A 14,854-nucleotide genomic window follows, 5' to 3' on the forward strand; every position below is an offset into this window, starting at 1 on the left:
ATGGGAGAAGCCTACTCTAGTTCTTTATTAGGTGCAGCTATTGTGTGTTTCTCTGCCACTCTTCTCGCATGACAGGGAGGATATTCTTTCTATCAGCCAAGTCCTTATTGAAAGTGGCTACTGCAGTAATTCTACATATTTGGGGCTTAGTTGTGGAATCCGGTGTGAAGGAGACAGGGGGCTGTTCTTGAAGCTGAAGTGCATAACAAGCATTCTGTTCTAATTTGGTTAAGACTCAGCATGTTAGAGATCAACCAAAAGAGTAAAGGTTGTTTTTATTTTTTAAAGATGATTTTATTCATCCTTTAATAGCTATCCAACCATTGTCTGTACTGAAGAATAATATGACTATGTTTATCTGGGTCAGGTTTGGGGTGGTAATGGGGGGATGTTAATATCCCTTTCCCTCCCAGTTACCTGGGCTCACCACAGCTTTTTGGTTGGGTGATCCTGCCATTTTCCAGCAGACGGCCTACAAAGCCAGGCCCACACTCTAGGAGCTTTGTACAATCTCCTCTCATGTACAGAAATGCTTCGTGTCACACCAGCCAGCATTTTCTGGGTCCTAAACGCAGTCACCCCGTTGGCCTTGGCCTCTGAAAACCACATGCCCTCTCTCACTCTTTCACATGTACACACCATCACCAGGTGGCTTTCCAGGTGCTGCATCTGCCCTTCGTCCAGAAGCTGTGTGGGGATGGGGGGTGGCAAAGCTGGGGCCTTAGCCATGCGCCTTTCATCCTGTGCTTGGACCTGACTCAGGGGCTAGCCCGGCCCTTCCACAGCACCTGCCCCAGCACACTGCTCTGTTGGATTTCCTACACTGTCCACTGTTCTGCCCGCAATGTTTTAGCTGTCCTTGTATTTCCCTCCATACTTTGCACAGGAAAGGACAGAGGGGAGCGATCAAACCATCCTATTTTTAAAATCAGGAAACATAATGCAGCTGAGCTGGGGTCCATTCAGTGTCAAAGATGGCCTGCTGGGGTGGGGATGTCCAAAACTGGCACCCAAAGTCTGCGAGGCTCCAAACTCACTTTAGAGTTTCAGATGATGGAGTACCCACAGTGCCTGTGAATTACGTGTCCTCTCATCCTGGAGTCCCTGTCACCTGTTGGTAACTCTGCCTGGTCACAGTTGGGGTTCCTCGAAACAGCTGCCACCTTTGTTGGAGGAAGATGCTTCCACAGTGACTCTGGCTGGTTGCTGTGGGCAGAGGCTTGACTGCCGTGAGTTTCTATCTGGTTGGGCTGCTGTTGGGACATGTGCTCTAGACTGGAGATCAAAGACAAGACAGAGAGCCTTCCCATCAGGAGCAGACATCACCCTCCACTACAGATTGAGTTTTAATTACCCGCAGAAGTTCTAGCTTGTATTTCCGTTAGGCAGGACATACGTTGCACAGCTTGACGTTTTAATCCAGTCATAGGTCTTGTCCTTGTCTCTTGTGGAGGGTGTGGAAGAAAATAAACAGATGCTTACAACATTGCTAGAAGGACAATGACAGTAGAATAGCTAGTGAGAGGCAGCCGCATAGCGCAGGGAGATCAGCTCGGTGCTTTGTGACCACCTAGAGGGGTGGGATAGGGAGGGTGGGAGGGAGACGCGAGAGGGAGGAGATATGGGGACATATGTATACATATAGCTGATTCACTTTGTTATACGGCAGAAACTAACACACCATTGTAAAACAATTATACTCCAATAAAGATGTGAAAAAAAAAAAGCAATTGCCAGGAATAAGGCATTACTGAATGGTGGCCCACCACTCTCTACTGAATACCTTTAGGCTTGAACAACTTCTAATCTGATTCATTCAATTAAGTTTATCCACTGTGTGAGTTGGGCATTTTCCTGAGTACTAATGAGTCTGTATCAAAAGTTGTAAACTTACTTGTGTGTCTATATATCCAGATGTAAAGAAAATCTGTGTTCCTTCCTCCCATATACATTTGTTGAATAGCTGATATTAACATATGCATGGTAAATACATGTATTGAGGCTCTTAGTACTATGTACTAAGCTGTAATCTCTTTCTCTCTCTCTCTACACGTATAAACATCTCTCTATATTTAATTTCTAAGCCTCACCAACCCTACTAGGTAGTTGAGATTATCTCTATTTTAGATATAAGGAAATTGAGGTCCCAAAATGTGAATTACCTTGCCCAAGGTTTTACCTAGTGATTCCTGACCTCATGTTCTTTCCTCTGCTCTGTGCCAGCTCAAGGGTCAGACATGGGGTAAATGGGAATCAGTGGCCCAGTCTTCACCCAGAGGGAGTCCACCATCTGGTTAGTACCAAGTTCCCCCCAAAGAACCAGACATGGTGAACTTCGGATCACAGGGTGATTACAGGTGTGCTCAGCAGGGACTCTGGAAGAGGCTGGCTTTAAGAGCAACATGATGGTTGTGGGGTTTTAGGCAAGATTTAATCCTTTTGACTCTGCTTTCTTGTGTTTGAACTGGGATCACACCTTCCTGGTGGGTATGTTGAAAACATGGAAAGATACGTATATGTATATGTGTATATATATATACACACATAAATATGTGTGTATATGTGTGTGTGTGTGTGTGTGTGTGTGTGTGTGTGTGTGGGGTGCCCATAATGTGGCAAGAGCTTAAAAAGGGGGAACTGCCATTATAACCATCCGTTGCTCCTGTGTTTTCATAATTGGGTCACACAAGCTCTATTTAAGTTTCAAGAACATATCCAGAATCTTCCCTTCCTCTATTCTAAATGCATCATCTCTCATGAGGTGCTAAACTCGCATGGCTCCCAGCAGCTATAAAAGGTCTTTCTGTCATTGGAGGAAAATGCTATGCCCCACATAGAAATGCCACTGAGACGCCAGCCTTTCCAAGCTGTTGATTTCTTCTTGGCTTGTTTTTCTAGGTGTTTGTGGAAATACCTCAAGCGAGGAGAAGTGTAGCACGGCCAACTCCGGGGTCTTCTCTACAGACAGCCTGAGCAACGGGCCCCTGGGAAGTTCTTCATCACACACACAAGACCAGGAAAGAAATATTGAAGAACTGGAAATGGCTCGGACTCAGAGCTTAATGCCCAGGCTGAGACCTCAGCTGTCTGCTCCACCATTAAAGGTAACCATTCCCTTGCTTCACTCTCTAGAATCTGGAGGAAAGAGAACAGGCTGTGGAGCCCAACAGCCTTGGCTCCAAAGTCCCTCTTTGTTCTCTCTATTTGCCATGTCAGGAAATAAATACTTACAGTGCATGGTTGTTGAGAAGAATATAAAGGGGGAAAGGCAAAGCTTCTAGTGCAGTGCCAGGGCTCAGTGTTTGAGGTTTCGGTGTCCTCGGTCACTAATTTTAACTGTGACTGGTAATAACTGGTCTCTGCCAAGGGCAACGCATGGACAATCAGACATCTTGTATTCTTGGTCTCTAGTTAGTCCTCAAGCTGCAACTCATTGCCTTTGCTCTTGACAACACACAAAGGAGGAAGGAGACAAAGGCCAGCTTTGGCATGCAGAGAACTGTCTGCTTTAGTCCCAAGACTGCCAGACTCCAGCTGTGTTTCCTTAGACATTAGATGGAAAGGTCTCCTTTTGCCCCTCCAGACCTCTCTCTGTTTTTCTCTGTGCCCCGTGGAGCTGACATTCACAGACTGTGTCAGCCCTCTGTCTTCTGGTTGGCTCTGCCCAGAAGCCCTGTGTCTAGGAAAAGAGAGTTGTTTTCCTTTATCTCACACTACTACCCCACTCACAACACTCTGACACCAGTTGGGTGGGTTTTCCACATCAAGCAATTCCGACACTAACAGACTGGAATTAGCGCCAGATCCCACAGGTGAAGGACCCATCCCTCAAGACAGCCTCCACTCCAGATGACAATGAAGTTGTCGGTCCCCAGGTTATCCACACTTCTGTCTGACTTGGCTGCAAATTGGAGGTCCCCATGACCCCCTCCTTGGGTTTGTTAATTTCCTAGAGCAGCTCACAGAATCCAGGAAAACAGTTTCCTTGCTATCGCTGATTTACTATCAAGGATGTTTTAAAGGTACAAGGGAGCAGACAGATGAAGAGATGCATAGGGTGAGGTCTAGAAGGGTCCTGAGAGCAGCGTCATCTGCCCCTGTGGAGTTAGGGTGTGCCGTACTCTCTGCATAGATGTGTTTATGAACCTGGAAACCACGAATCCCATACTTTTGAAAATTTTATGGAGGCTTCAGCACGCAGGCATGGTGGATCATTAGCTCAATCTCTAGCCCCTGTTGCCTTCCCAGAGGATGGGGGGTTGAGTGGAGTGGAAAGTTTCAAGCTTCTAATCATGGCTTGGTTTTCTGGTGACCAGCCCCCATCCTGAAGCTACACAGGAACCAGAGTTCCCTCTTTAGAACAAAAGCCATTCTTATAACCCAGAAAATTTCAAGGGATTTGAGAGCTCTGTGTCAGGAACTGAGGTCAAAGACCAAATATTAGAACAAAAGATGCTCCTAGTCTCCTATCACTTAGGAAATTTTTTTTTTTTAAATTTAGACATCCCTGTATTTTATTTTTTATCCCTCATTGTCATATAATTGACATATATGTGTGTGTCTATACATATGTACATATGTATAGACACACACACACATATATAGCAAAATGATTACCACAACAAGGTTAGTTAGCAGGTCCATCCCCTCACAGAGTTAAAATTGTGTGTGTGTGTGTGTGTGTGTGTGTGTGTGTGTGTGTGTGTGTGTCGAGAGTGTTTTGGATATACTCTCTTAGCAACTTGCAAATATACAATACAGTATTTCTAACTATAGTAACCATGTGGTACGTTACATACCCAGAAATTATTTACCTTATAACTGGAAGTTTGTACCCTCTGACACCTTCACCCATACTCCCCACCGCCCACCCCTCACCCTCGCCCTGGCAACTACCAATCCACTACTCTGCTTGTGAGTTTGTTTTTTGAGATTCCACATATATCACTTAGGAAATTACAAGGGTTGAAGGAGCTCTGTGCCAGGAGTGGGGGGCAGAGACCACTATATAGGTTTTCTCTTAGTTCACAGTCTAGTGGGAGCCTGCAGCTGGCGGATGAGTGAGTACTGGCTTGTCACTCTGCCTGTGCTCGGGTTGGCTGTGACCCTCTGCTGAAGAACACAGCTCCTGTTAGGTGCTCTTTGCCCTCGAGCTCTTTTTTAACCACTCGCTCAGTTCCATCAGCCATCCCTCCTCTCGCTCCTCAGGCTCAGGGAAGGTAAGAGCACCCGCTGTTTCTAGCCCCGGGGTGCTTAGCTCTCCTCATGGGTTTAACTGCTTGCCCACACCTTCGAAAGCAGGCCTTGTGTCAGCTCTCTTCCAACACCCAGGATGGGGATGTACACCTTCTCTTTCTTGCTGGGACTCTGGTTGAAAGGGGCAAGTTACCCCACCTCTCTCAACCTCATTTTTCTCTCATAAGAGAGAAGCAATGATGTCTGGGCACAGAGCTGTGGAGACAAAAGTGCCAAGGATCTGGCTGGCAGTAGGGCTCCATGTAGGCTAGATCCTTCCTCACTGGCCATGGTGCTCACCCGGATGGTGCATCCCATGAAGAGCTGGATGGGAAGTTGGGAAAAAAAAAAAAATGCTAACTGGACACTTACTGAGTGATTAACCATGTGTCGGGCAAGGTCCTGAGCACTTGGATTTGTTACATCATGCAAGCTTCATTACCAGCCTGTGAGATAATTACTATCATCAACACTTTTTATCTGTGGGGTCCCCGAGGCACAGAGAGACAGGAACGTGCCCGTGGTCTCTCAGGGAGTACGTGGCAGAGCTGGGATGCGAATCATAGGAGTGGGATTCCAGAGCAGAAAACTTCCCCCCAGGCTGCACTTCAGAAAGCCCCCTCTCACAGGAAGCAGGGCCGAGAGGGCTTCCAGTTAGGGTCTCTGGGGCTGCACCTGCGAGCTGGTTTGTGCTGGGCCATTGAGGGGAGCAATGGTGCACCAAGGCCACAGCTGACCACGGCACAGACTGCAGAACTTGTGCCATCCGGGCTGTCTGGGTCACGTGACCAGCTTTGCGGGTAGGTAACCTTTTGTGGCATAGTTGAGTTACATCGTCTCACTTTGAACCTCCACCTCAGTGGTTGCTTTACTCTTTGAATTTTAAAATTTAGATAAAACCCCTTGCCAGACCATGGGATATGGAGCGTCTCTGAAACAACTGGGGTTTCATCTGTTTCTATACCAAATCTCTTCAGAACCTCTTCTGTTCAATCGTTTGTTTATTTGTTTGTTTGTTTTTAGCTTACTTCAGCCTGTTTATTTTCCTGTATATTAATTGTATTTTCTGATGTGGTGGACCAGGCAGCCGCTAAGCAGCTTAGCCAAGGGAACAGATAGGACAAAAGGCTGGGGGTATCTGTGGCCCCATCTTCTTGGCCCAGTTTATCGAAAGACCCTTCCCCGTGAGAAGTTCAATATGGGCAGGTCTGTCTTATCACTGCCATCTCCCCAACTATCTCAGTACCTGACACACAGCAGGTACTCAATTAATCTTGTAGCATGACTGGACGGATGAATCAACATGACACGCATGTCACAGCACCAAGCAAAATGCCTGGCATGAGGTAGAAAATACTTTCTTCTGTTCTTCTCTCAAGCATTCAACCACTGTAAAGTAGAGACCCAGTATAGCTACTCTTGCTAGAGATGATTGAAGGTCCTCCTGCGGTTTTCTTCTGCTCCAGAAGCTGCTGTGTATCTGGTATCCAGCATGCCTTCACTTGACTGGTGTCACGTGTGAAGCTACCAGCGAGTGTCTAGATGACTTCAGTCCTCATAAAGATATTTGCATCATAAGTAGAAACAGGAGGGAATCTATTGAGACCCTGTTATGTGCTGGGCATCATTCATACTCACTGTTAGAAGGTGATCTCTCATTGCAGTTCCGTGGATTGGGGAAAAAGTCTGGAGAGACCAAGAGACAGGTGCAAAGTCATACAGGGAGGAACTGCTTAAGCTGAGAGTGAATCCCCTGTTGGCCCAGCCCTGAAACTTATGATTTTTTTTGATGTGCAATGCTGCTGGCTCCTGAGAGCAGGTGAGAGCTAAGAGGTGCCATCTGCTCAGGCAGGGCCAGTGCCTTCACTTCTTCTTTCTTTTTGTTTGTTCCTTCGTGGCAGGGTACTGGTTCTTCGTGTCCTCTATCACCTTCAGAAAACAATGCCAGTGAAATCTACTTTGTGGAGCTGGTTAAAGAAGATGGGACACTTGGATTCAGCGTGACTGTAAGAATTCTTAGGGGAGCTTAGAAAGTAAACAGTTGAAAGATGTTTATCTGGAGTCTTGGTGGGCACTGCACTCATATGCCAACCTCTGATAACCCAGGGCTCACTGGGTACAAGCAACACGTCAGAAGTGATGAACCAAGAAAGTCAGTGGGGGCCTCAGTGAGGGATGGGAGTTCAAAGTGAAACTGGGAGACCAATGGCAAACTTGGGAAGAGTAGACACTCCAAGCAGTGTGGGTGGAATGATGGTTATGCTGGACAATAAGGAGAGGGTAGCATTGTGGAGCTTCAGGGACACAAGCCAAAGGTGAATGGGGTGGTCCCTGATCGTCAGGTTGGTAAGACCTCCATTCAGGACAGACACTTTGCACTTGGTTTCTGAGTTCCATCTGGCAGACCCGGGAGGAGGGAGGATAAAAACTGTACAAGAATGACATTATATAATCCCACTGATGTAAAAATTTTTATGTATGTGTGTATACATACGTGGAAAAATTAGAAGAAAAAGATAAAGTTAGATCTTTAGTGACCTGTAAGGATGTTCATCATCTATTGTTAAGTTAAAAAAAAAAGTTGCAAAATACTGTGTGGTTGAATTCTGCTTTTGTATCTATAAACCAACACACAGGGATACAGAATATGCCAGGCACCAGCCTTTGGGCCTATCGCTGTATCCACTTTTGCTGGTCACTGCTTATGGAGAGACGATGTGGTACATTGACGTGACTCATTTCTGAGCACCTGCCATTGGCCAGTGCTGGGCTGGATATGACACAGCTCCCTCACACGGCTCATATCGTTATACTTCTTATGAGCATCTAACCTTCTGCTCAATGGATAATAAAGCCTAAACAAACAAGTGAATATATAAGATGGTGTCACATGGAGATGAGGTGATGGGATAGAGCGGAAGGCAGATGGGAGCTCTCTGAGTAAGGGAGGTGGGGGAGGCCCCTTCAGGAGGGGGCAGATGGGTGGTTTTTCATTGTGTTTTCCAGGGTGGCATTAACACAAGTGTGCTCTGTGGAGGTATCTACGTGAAATCCATCATTCCCGGAGGGCCAGCAGCCAAGGAAGGGCGGATCCTGCAGGGTGAGGATGGAGTCATGCTGGGCTCTGCATTCTGTGGTGCGAGGAGCCCCGGCCTTGGGGGTGCAGCCTTCAAACCTTGCCCCACTCTCACTCTGAGGCCTTGTGCAAATGACTGCCTCTCCAGGTCATGGTTTCCTTACCTGGAAAAGGAGATGATTTAACCTGACCCACCTACCTGATATGTTAACATGGGGCCCAAATGCTTGGGAAACATAGGGTGATTTAAAAGTATGAAATTTTAAATAAACTTGTTGCTCTTTGGCTTTCATGGGAGAAGCCATGCTCCCCATGGAGGACAGAGCAGGTACTGGTGACCTCCACTTAAGTATCCGGGGAGGACGCCAGCAAGCCTCCTCTCTGCCCTTCCTCACGTCCACTGCTCTGAAGGAAGGGGGGGGGTGGACTTTTACTGTTCTCCAAAATGGCTAGAATTGAGCTAAAAAGGGCACCTACGATCTTACCTATCTCCATTTTCCCTAGAATTCCAGGGTCCCTGGCGTCAACCAGGTCTCCCTGACATTTTTTGAAATAAAAAACATCCTGGAGATATAAATATCACCCCTAAGAGACTTGAAAAAACTTTAAAAATGGTTTCACAGGAAATCGGGAGAAAGGATAAGGTTGTACTTGTTAGCTGGCTTAACTGTTCTGTGAGCCAGGGATAGAGGTTTCTAGACCGCTGATCTGTGGAGGTTCTCACAGGGGAGGCTGGCAGGGCCCGAGCGGGGCTCCCCCCAGCTCAGCTCCCTACCCCTCCTTGAGGCTGTGTGGAGGGGCGCTGGGCAGGGGCCTCGCAGAAGAGTCCTTCCTGCAGCCCCAGGAGCTCAGGGACATGACATCTGTCCCCCTCCCAGGTGACCGGCTCTTGCAGGTGGATGGAGTGAGTCTGTGTGGCCTCACCCACAAGCAGGCCGTGCAGTGCCTCAAGGGCTCTGGGCAGGTGAGTGCACCGTTTCTGGTTACTGGGGAGCTTTCCTTCCCCCCAGAGTTTTCCTCAACAACATCAGAAGCTGTGGTTGCCTCTGGGTGGGAGGGGGTAGGCAGGAAACCAACGAGACTTTCTGTTGTGTCTGTTTTTTTCCTTTCACATCTTCCTTTTACCAGCGCTTTTCTTTGGAGGTGTGAAAGTCAGGAGGAAGCAAGCAGATGTTCCCAGGCAGAGAAGCTCACCTCCTCTAAGGAGCCTTGAAAAGCTTACTGTCTCTTGCCTAGATTCTGGAATCAGACAGCTCTACTGGGCTGACTGAGTGAAGTGACTTCTCCTGCCTGGCTCTGGCCGCCCCCTCATGCCCTCTGCTCCAGCTGTAACTGACCAATGCCTCCGTCTGCTCTCAGGGCCTCTCAGCACTTGCCTTGGCATGTGCTGACACCCACCCCTGCCCAAGTTCATGCCGTTCCCATCAACCTGTGTAATTACAGGCTACACTGTCCTAGGGGTCCTTTTATTACAAAGAGGTAGAAATTCAAGATGCCAAGAGCATTTACCCTTAGGTCCTCATTCTGTGCAGTGCCCAGGCAGCATCTGGATGTTACTACGCTCTGTCCCATCCTCCGCCTGAGGGTGGGAACCTTTACTTGCGATGGTGGCCTAAGCCACAGAGCTGGGGTTTCCCTCTTGGCAACGGCAACCATCAGAGATGCAAAGGGCTCCTAGGGCAAACAGAGGGGTGGAAGGGCCCCCTTTTGCTTTCTTTCCCAAACCATTCTTCTATTTTGTGGTGAGATTTACTTGTCTTGGCGACCTTGGTTGACATATCTTGAGAACAAAGTCATAATTTATTAGTATTCTCTATTCTTTAGAACTTTGCTGACGGACATGCTTAGGGAAGGTATTTGGCCAGCATACTGGTGGTGATGACAGGTAGGAACTGTCACTCTGGGGTCACAGGCTTGGTGCTGAATGACCATTGCTGCAGGAGGATGTTGGCAGGGTCAAGTCCCCCGAGTGGAAGCTCAGAGTTTCTCCAAAGCTTCCAGGCGATGTCTAGCCACTGGGTCATGCTCTGGGTAACGGGAGTATACAGTGTGTGGGGAAGAAGAAAGGGCAATTGAACCAGAAAGAAAGGGGGAGGCCAGATTGACATAGGCCTGGGATACTGTGCTGGGGGTTTGGATTTTAGGTGATGGAAAACACTGGAGATTTTTAATCAAGAGTGTTGCATGTTCAGCTTGCGTCTTATTTCAATCCACAGGGAACCTTGAGGGGAGTGGACTGAAGGAGGAGGAGATAGGGTCCAGGGAGTCAAGTTAGAGGCTGCTTGCCCCAGTCCAGCTGGTCATGGGCAGCAGGAGAGGGAATGGAGGAGAGGGGAGCACTGAGGGAGATGTTTCTGATGGAGAACATGAAAGCCTTGGAAGCCAGTTGGGTATTTGGAGGGCAGAAGGGGGAAAGCTGGTCCACTGCAAGTGCGGCCCCTGGGAGGTTAGTTGAGGGATAGGTCAGGGTTCTGAGAGAGCAAAGGCAAGAGGAGGAATGTCTCAGGCAAAATGAGGAGGGGGAAGTGAGGGTGAGTGAGAGGAGGAAGATGAACTTGGCCTTGAATACACTGAAGTGGAAGCACATACATGTGTGACTTCCAGGAGCATTTGTCCAACAGACGGTCGGAAATATGGCTCTGGATCCTAACAGATAAGCTAGATTGGAGATTTTGATTTGAGATTCAAATGAAGCATCTACTGGATGTATCAGAAAATTACGAAGCATTTGCCGAGTGGAGGGAGAGACTCCTGGTTGCCACATGAGGTGTAAATTGAGTTCGTCCACCCATCCTTCTAGGTTGCAAGACTGGTCTTAGAGAGAAGAGGCCCCAGGACTGCACAGCAGTGTCCTTCTGCTAATGACAGGATGGGAGATGAATGCACGGCTGTTTCCTTGGCAGCAGTCTTGCCTGCAAGGCCTGCGAGCAGTGTCTCAGCGACATATGGTGAGAGGAGAGAGGATTGAGTGTTACTATTGTCATGTCATCCTGTGCTGCTTTTGAATTGTCAACTCCAAAGGGAAAGCAGGAAGGCTCCCTCTGGGTTCTCAAAAGATAGTGAGCAGTGGTGGTCATCATGTGGCCAGCTTTCTGATGCAATGGAAGCCAATCTAATGGAACATGTTCCTATAAAAAAAAAAAATGCATTATCCCCAAAATGATGACCAGGCATAATTCTGCCCCCAAGCCTTCTGAGGATTTCTGATCAGCTGCTGGAATGTTTGTGTATCAATAAGTATTTGGGGTTGAAATTGGAATGAAAGGATCATGCCTTTTCTGACAAAGGGTCCACGTTTCAGCCGAGACACTTGTAACAAAAATCTGAGTAAAGATGAGGTGGGTGGGGAGAGAAAGGTGCTCAGAAACCTAGCCTAGTCACTAACATCAAAAAGCAAACCCATGATCAGTTTACAGGGGCATTATTACACATCATCTGATGGGTTGCCTCTCTGCACTTCCCTGGAATTTTGTTTCCTGCTAGGAAGACATTTATTTCCTTAGTACGTCATGATTTGCAGCTTAGCTACTTGTCAACCCCTTGAGAGAGATTTTCCCGAAGGCGTTAAATCAGGTTGAATGCAAGGTAACCATAGTGAGCAATGGGGTTGGGTGGAGGGGGAAAAGCATGTGCATAAAATAAGTCTGTTTCTTCTTTCATTGCTTCTCGGCTCACTCCAGTGAGGGCCTTTGAGAAATTGAATACAGAATGAGCCTAAAGGGGTCAGACGATGGTGATGGTGAAACTGGTCATACGACATACCTGAACCTAACTGCTTCAGACACTTTCATTCTTGCCCCAAATCATAGTTTATAAATCAGTGCTCTGTCCCTCTATTGATTGATTGCCAACTGAGGTGGCGAAAGCAGAGTAGGGGAGGCCCAGAGGCCTCTTTGGCTGCCAGACTATATAAGTTCTTTGGGCTGTGTCCATCTTGGGTGCCCAGAAGCAGCTGTTTTGTCTTGCGGTCACTACATAGGGCTGAACAAAATGGCAGCTAAAACATTTTCACAGAGTTGGCCATGATTATCTCCATGGTCTAATTATGCAAAAAATTTTTTTCAAGTATACTAAAAAATGACTGTGGTTCCAGAAGGGTAATAGGAATATATGTGATTCAAGTTTTACTAAATGATTTGGGCCTATTGTGTACGTCTCTAAGTTGTATCTTTACATATAAACTTTGTTGATTGTCTATAATTGCTCTGTCCAATATGGTAGCCACTTGCCCATGTGGCTGTTGAGTACTTGAAGTGTGACCACTCCAAACTGATAAAATATATACTCGAGTCTTAAAGACTTAGTTCATAAGAAGAATGTAAAGTACCTCATTAATAATTTTTTCGTGTTGTTACATGTTGAAATGGTAATATTTTAGGTATGTTGGGTTAAATAAAATATGATTATGTTTATTTTACCCGTTTCCTACATTATTTTTTAAAATGTAGCTATTTGAAAACTTTGACATTATGTATGTGGTTTACGTATGCAGTTCACATATTTCCTTTGGATGACACTGACCTATAACAGGTATAATGGACTCTGTCATAAAAATGAGCAAAATGAAATCTTTTAATGTAAAACAGGAATAATTCATTTACTTGACAATTTGCATTTTGAGGCTGGCCAATTTCATTTGTAATCTACTGAAGGATGGATCTCATTCACATCCCACGATACAGGTCCCAGGTTTGAAGTCAAGCTAAAGAAGAACGCCAGTGGTTTGGGATTCAGTTTCGTGCAGATGGAGAGTGAACGCTGCGGCCATCTCAAGAACGATCTTGTGAGGATTAAGCGGCTCTTCCCGGGGCAGCCGGCAGAGGAGAATGGGGCCATCGCAGCTGGTGACATTATCCTGGCTGTGAACGGAAGGCCCACGGAAGGCCTCGACTTCCAGGTGGGAGGCCATGAGGGATGCAGTCCTGTGTGCAGGCTGAGGTCAGCCATGCTCCTTTCAGGGCCACCCACCATGGGGAATACTCTGGGCTCCCGGAAATCACAAGTGGAGCCTGGATTTGGATCACGTAAAGAGAGAAATTGGCAGAACGTCCTCATATTAAAATCTCCATCTCAGTTCTTAAGTATCTGACCTTGAGTAAGCCTTGCTTCTCAGTAGGTTTGTAATGAAACTGAAGATAAAACCCTGGCTTCTGTGCTGGCTAAAATCTCCTAACACACACTCCCAGAGGTGGGCGTGAGGGCTCAATGGGCTGCCTCGGGTCCCTCTCTGCCCTCCTTCCCATTTCTCTACTAAATTTACGGCTTTGACGTGTAGTGTTGCATTGGTTGTCGTGTGTATGATCAAAAATGTAATAAAAAAGAAAGTAAAAAGTGGACATTTCTTAATCTTATAGCATAAAAGCTCAGTGAAATATTGTACATATCAGTGAGGGTCCTGGCAGAAATTGGGCCATCTGAGAAAGTTTAATAAAGGCGTGGAGATTGTTGGGAAACTCAAGGGTGAGTATAGAGCCCTGGGGCTGGGAACAGTGGGTGCAGTCATTCACCTTCCCTACCCCCGAAGTCCAAAGGGAGATGGGTAGGAGCAGTTACCAAATCCTAGAAGCTGAGTGAGCTAGGTGGGGCAGGGAAATAGTCATCCTGTGACAACTCCACGGGGAGGAATGCAGGAAAGCAAACCTGGACCTCCCTCTCCCTCTCGGCTCTGATCCCTGTTCACCCTCGCATTGGCTGAGCCCAGCAGGAAGCCTCTCTGCAGCCCACGCAGGTCTACATGTACCAGGGCACAGAGCAAGGCAGACGAAGGTGGAGAGTGGCTCTAGGTGGGATGGGGAGGGGTGGAGAATCCTCAGAACAACGTTAGGGTGGGGATACCTTCATCCATCCTGCATCCTTCATCTGATGCAGGATCATCCTCTGAGAACCACTGCTGGGCCAGCAACTGTGTGAGGAACTGAAGGCAGAGAGGCGGACAGTTCATACAGTCTGGTCTCAGAGCTCACGGGGGTAGTGGGATAGACAAGAGAACAATTCTCACTGCGGGAAATAAATGCCATGAGAGATAAAAGGCCCTGCTCCAGTACTTGCACCAGGGAACTGGGAAGGAGCCCATTCTATGGCAGTCCATTGCAGCTGGGGGTACGGAGTGGTATCCAGATCAGTGGTTCCAGGTAGGGGTGAATTTGCCTCTTGGGACCTTTGGTGAAGACCAGAGACATTTACGGTTTTCACAACTAATGGACGCTACTGGCATCTAGTGGGTAGAGACCAGAGATGCTGCTCAACGTCCTGCGATGCACAGGACAGCTCTGACAACAGAGTTATCCAGCCTAAAATGCCAATAGTGCTAAGAGGTTGAGAAATCATGGTCTAGATAGGTAATAAGAGCTATTCAGGCAAGCTCATGCCCTGGGCTTTGAGAGGGTGGCTTGGAGCAAGAGGTTCAGCATGGTGGGAGCTTGGGAAGTGGGTGCAGGGAGGAGCAGATGGGAGAGAGAGCAGGGTGAGAGGCAGTGGCAGGTAAGAACAGGTTCTGGGTGCTGTGCTTATGTTGAGTGAGGTGAGCCAGAGAGAGGGTTCAGC

General features: G+C 47.4%; 1 protein-coding gene across 1 annotated transcript in view; it reads left to right on the forward strand.

Annotated features, from left to right (window-relative positions):
- Nucleotides 1–14,854, forward strand: part of FRMPD2 (FERM and PDZ domain containing 2) — a 31,736-nt gene that overhangs the window by 6,536 nt on the left and 10,346 nt on the right. Inside the window, exons 3-5 of the mRNA XM_007453440.1 lie at nt 9,051–9,275; nt 11,112–11,259; nt 12,994–13,208. Coding sequence (XP_007453502.1) covers nt 9,051–9,275; nt 11,112–11,259; nt 12,994–13,208 — 588 coding nt within the window. The remainder of the gene's footprint in view (nt 1–9,050; nt 9,276–11,111; nt 11,260–12,993; nt 13,209–14,854) is intronic.

This window comes from Lipotes vexillifer, unplaced genomic scaffold, assembly GCF_000442215.2.
Source record: "Lipotes vexillifer unplaced genomic scaffold, Lipotes_vexillifer_v1.1 scaffold2641, whole genome shotgun sequence".
NCBI classification, from domain to species: Eukaryota; Metazoa; Chordata; class Mammalia; order Artiodactyla; family Lipotidae; genus Lipotes; species Lipotes vexillifer.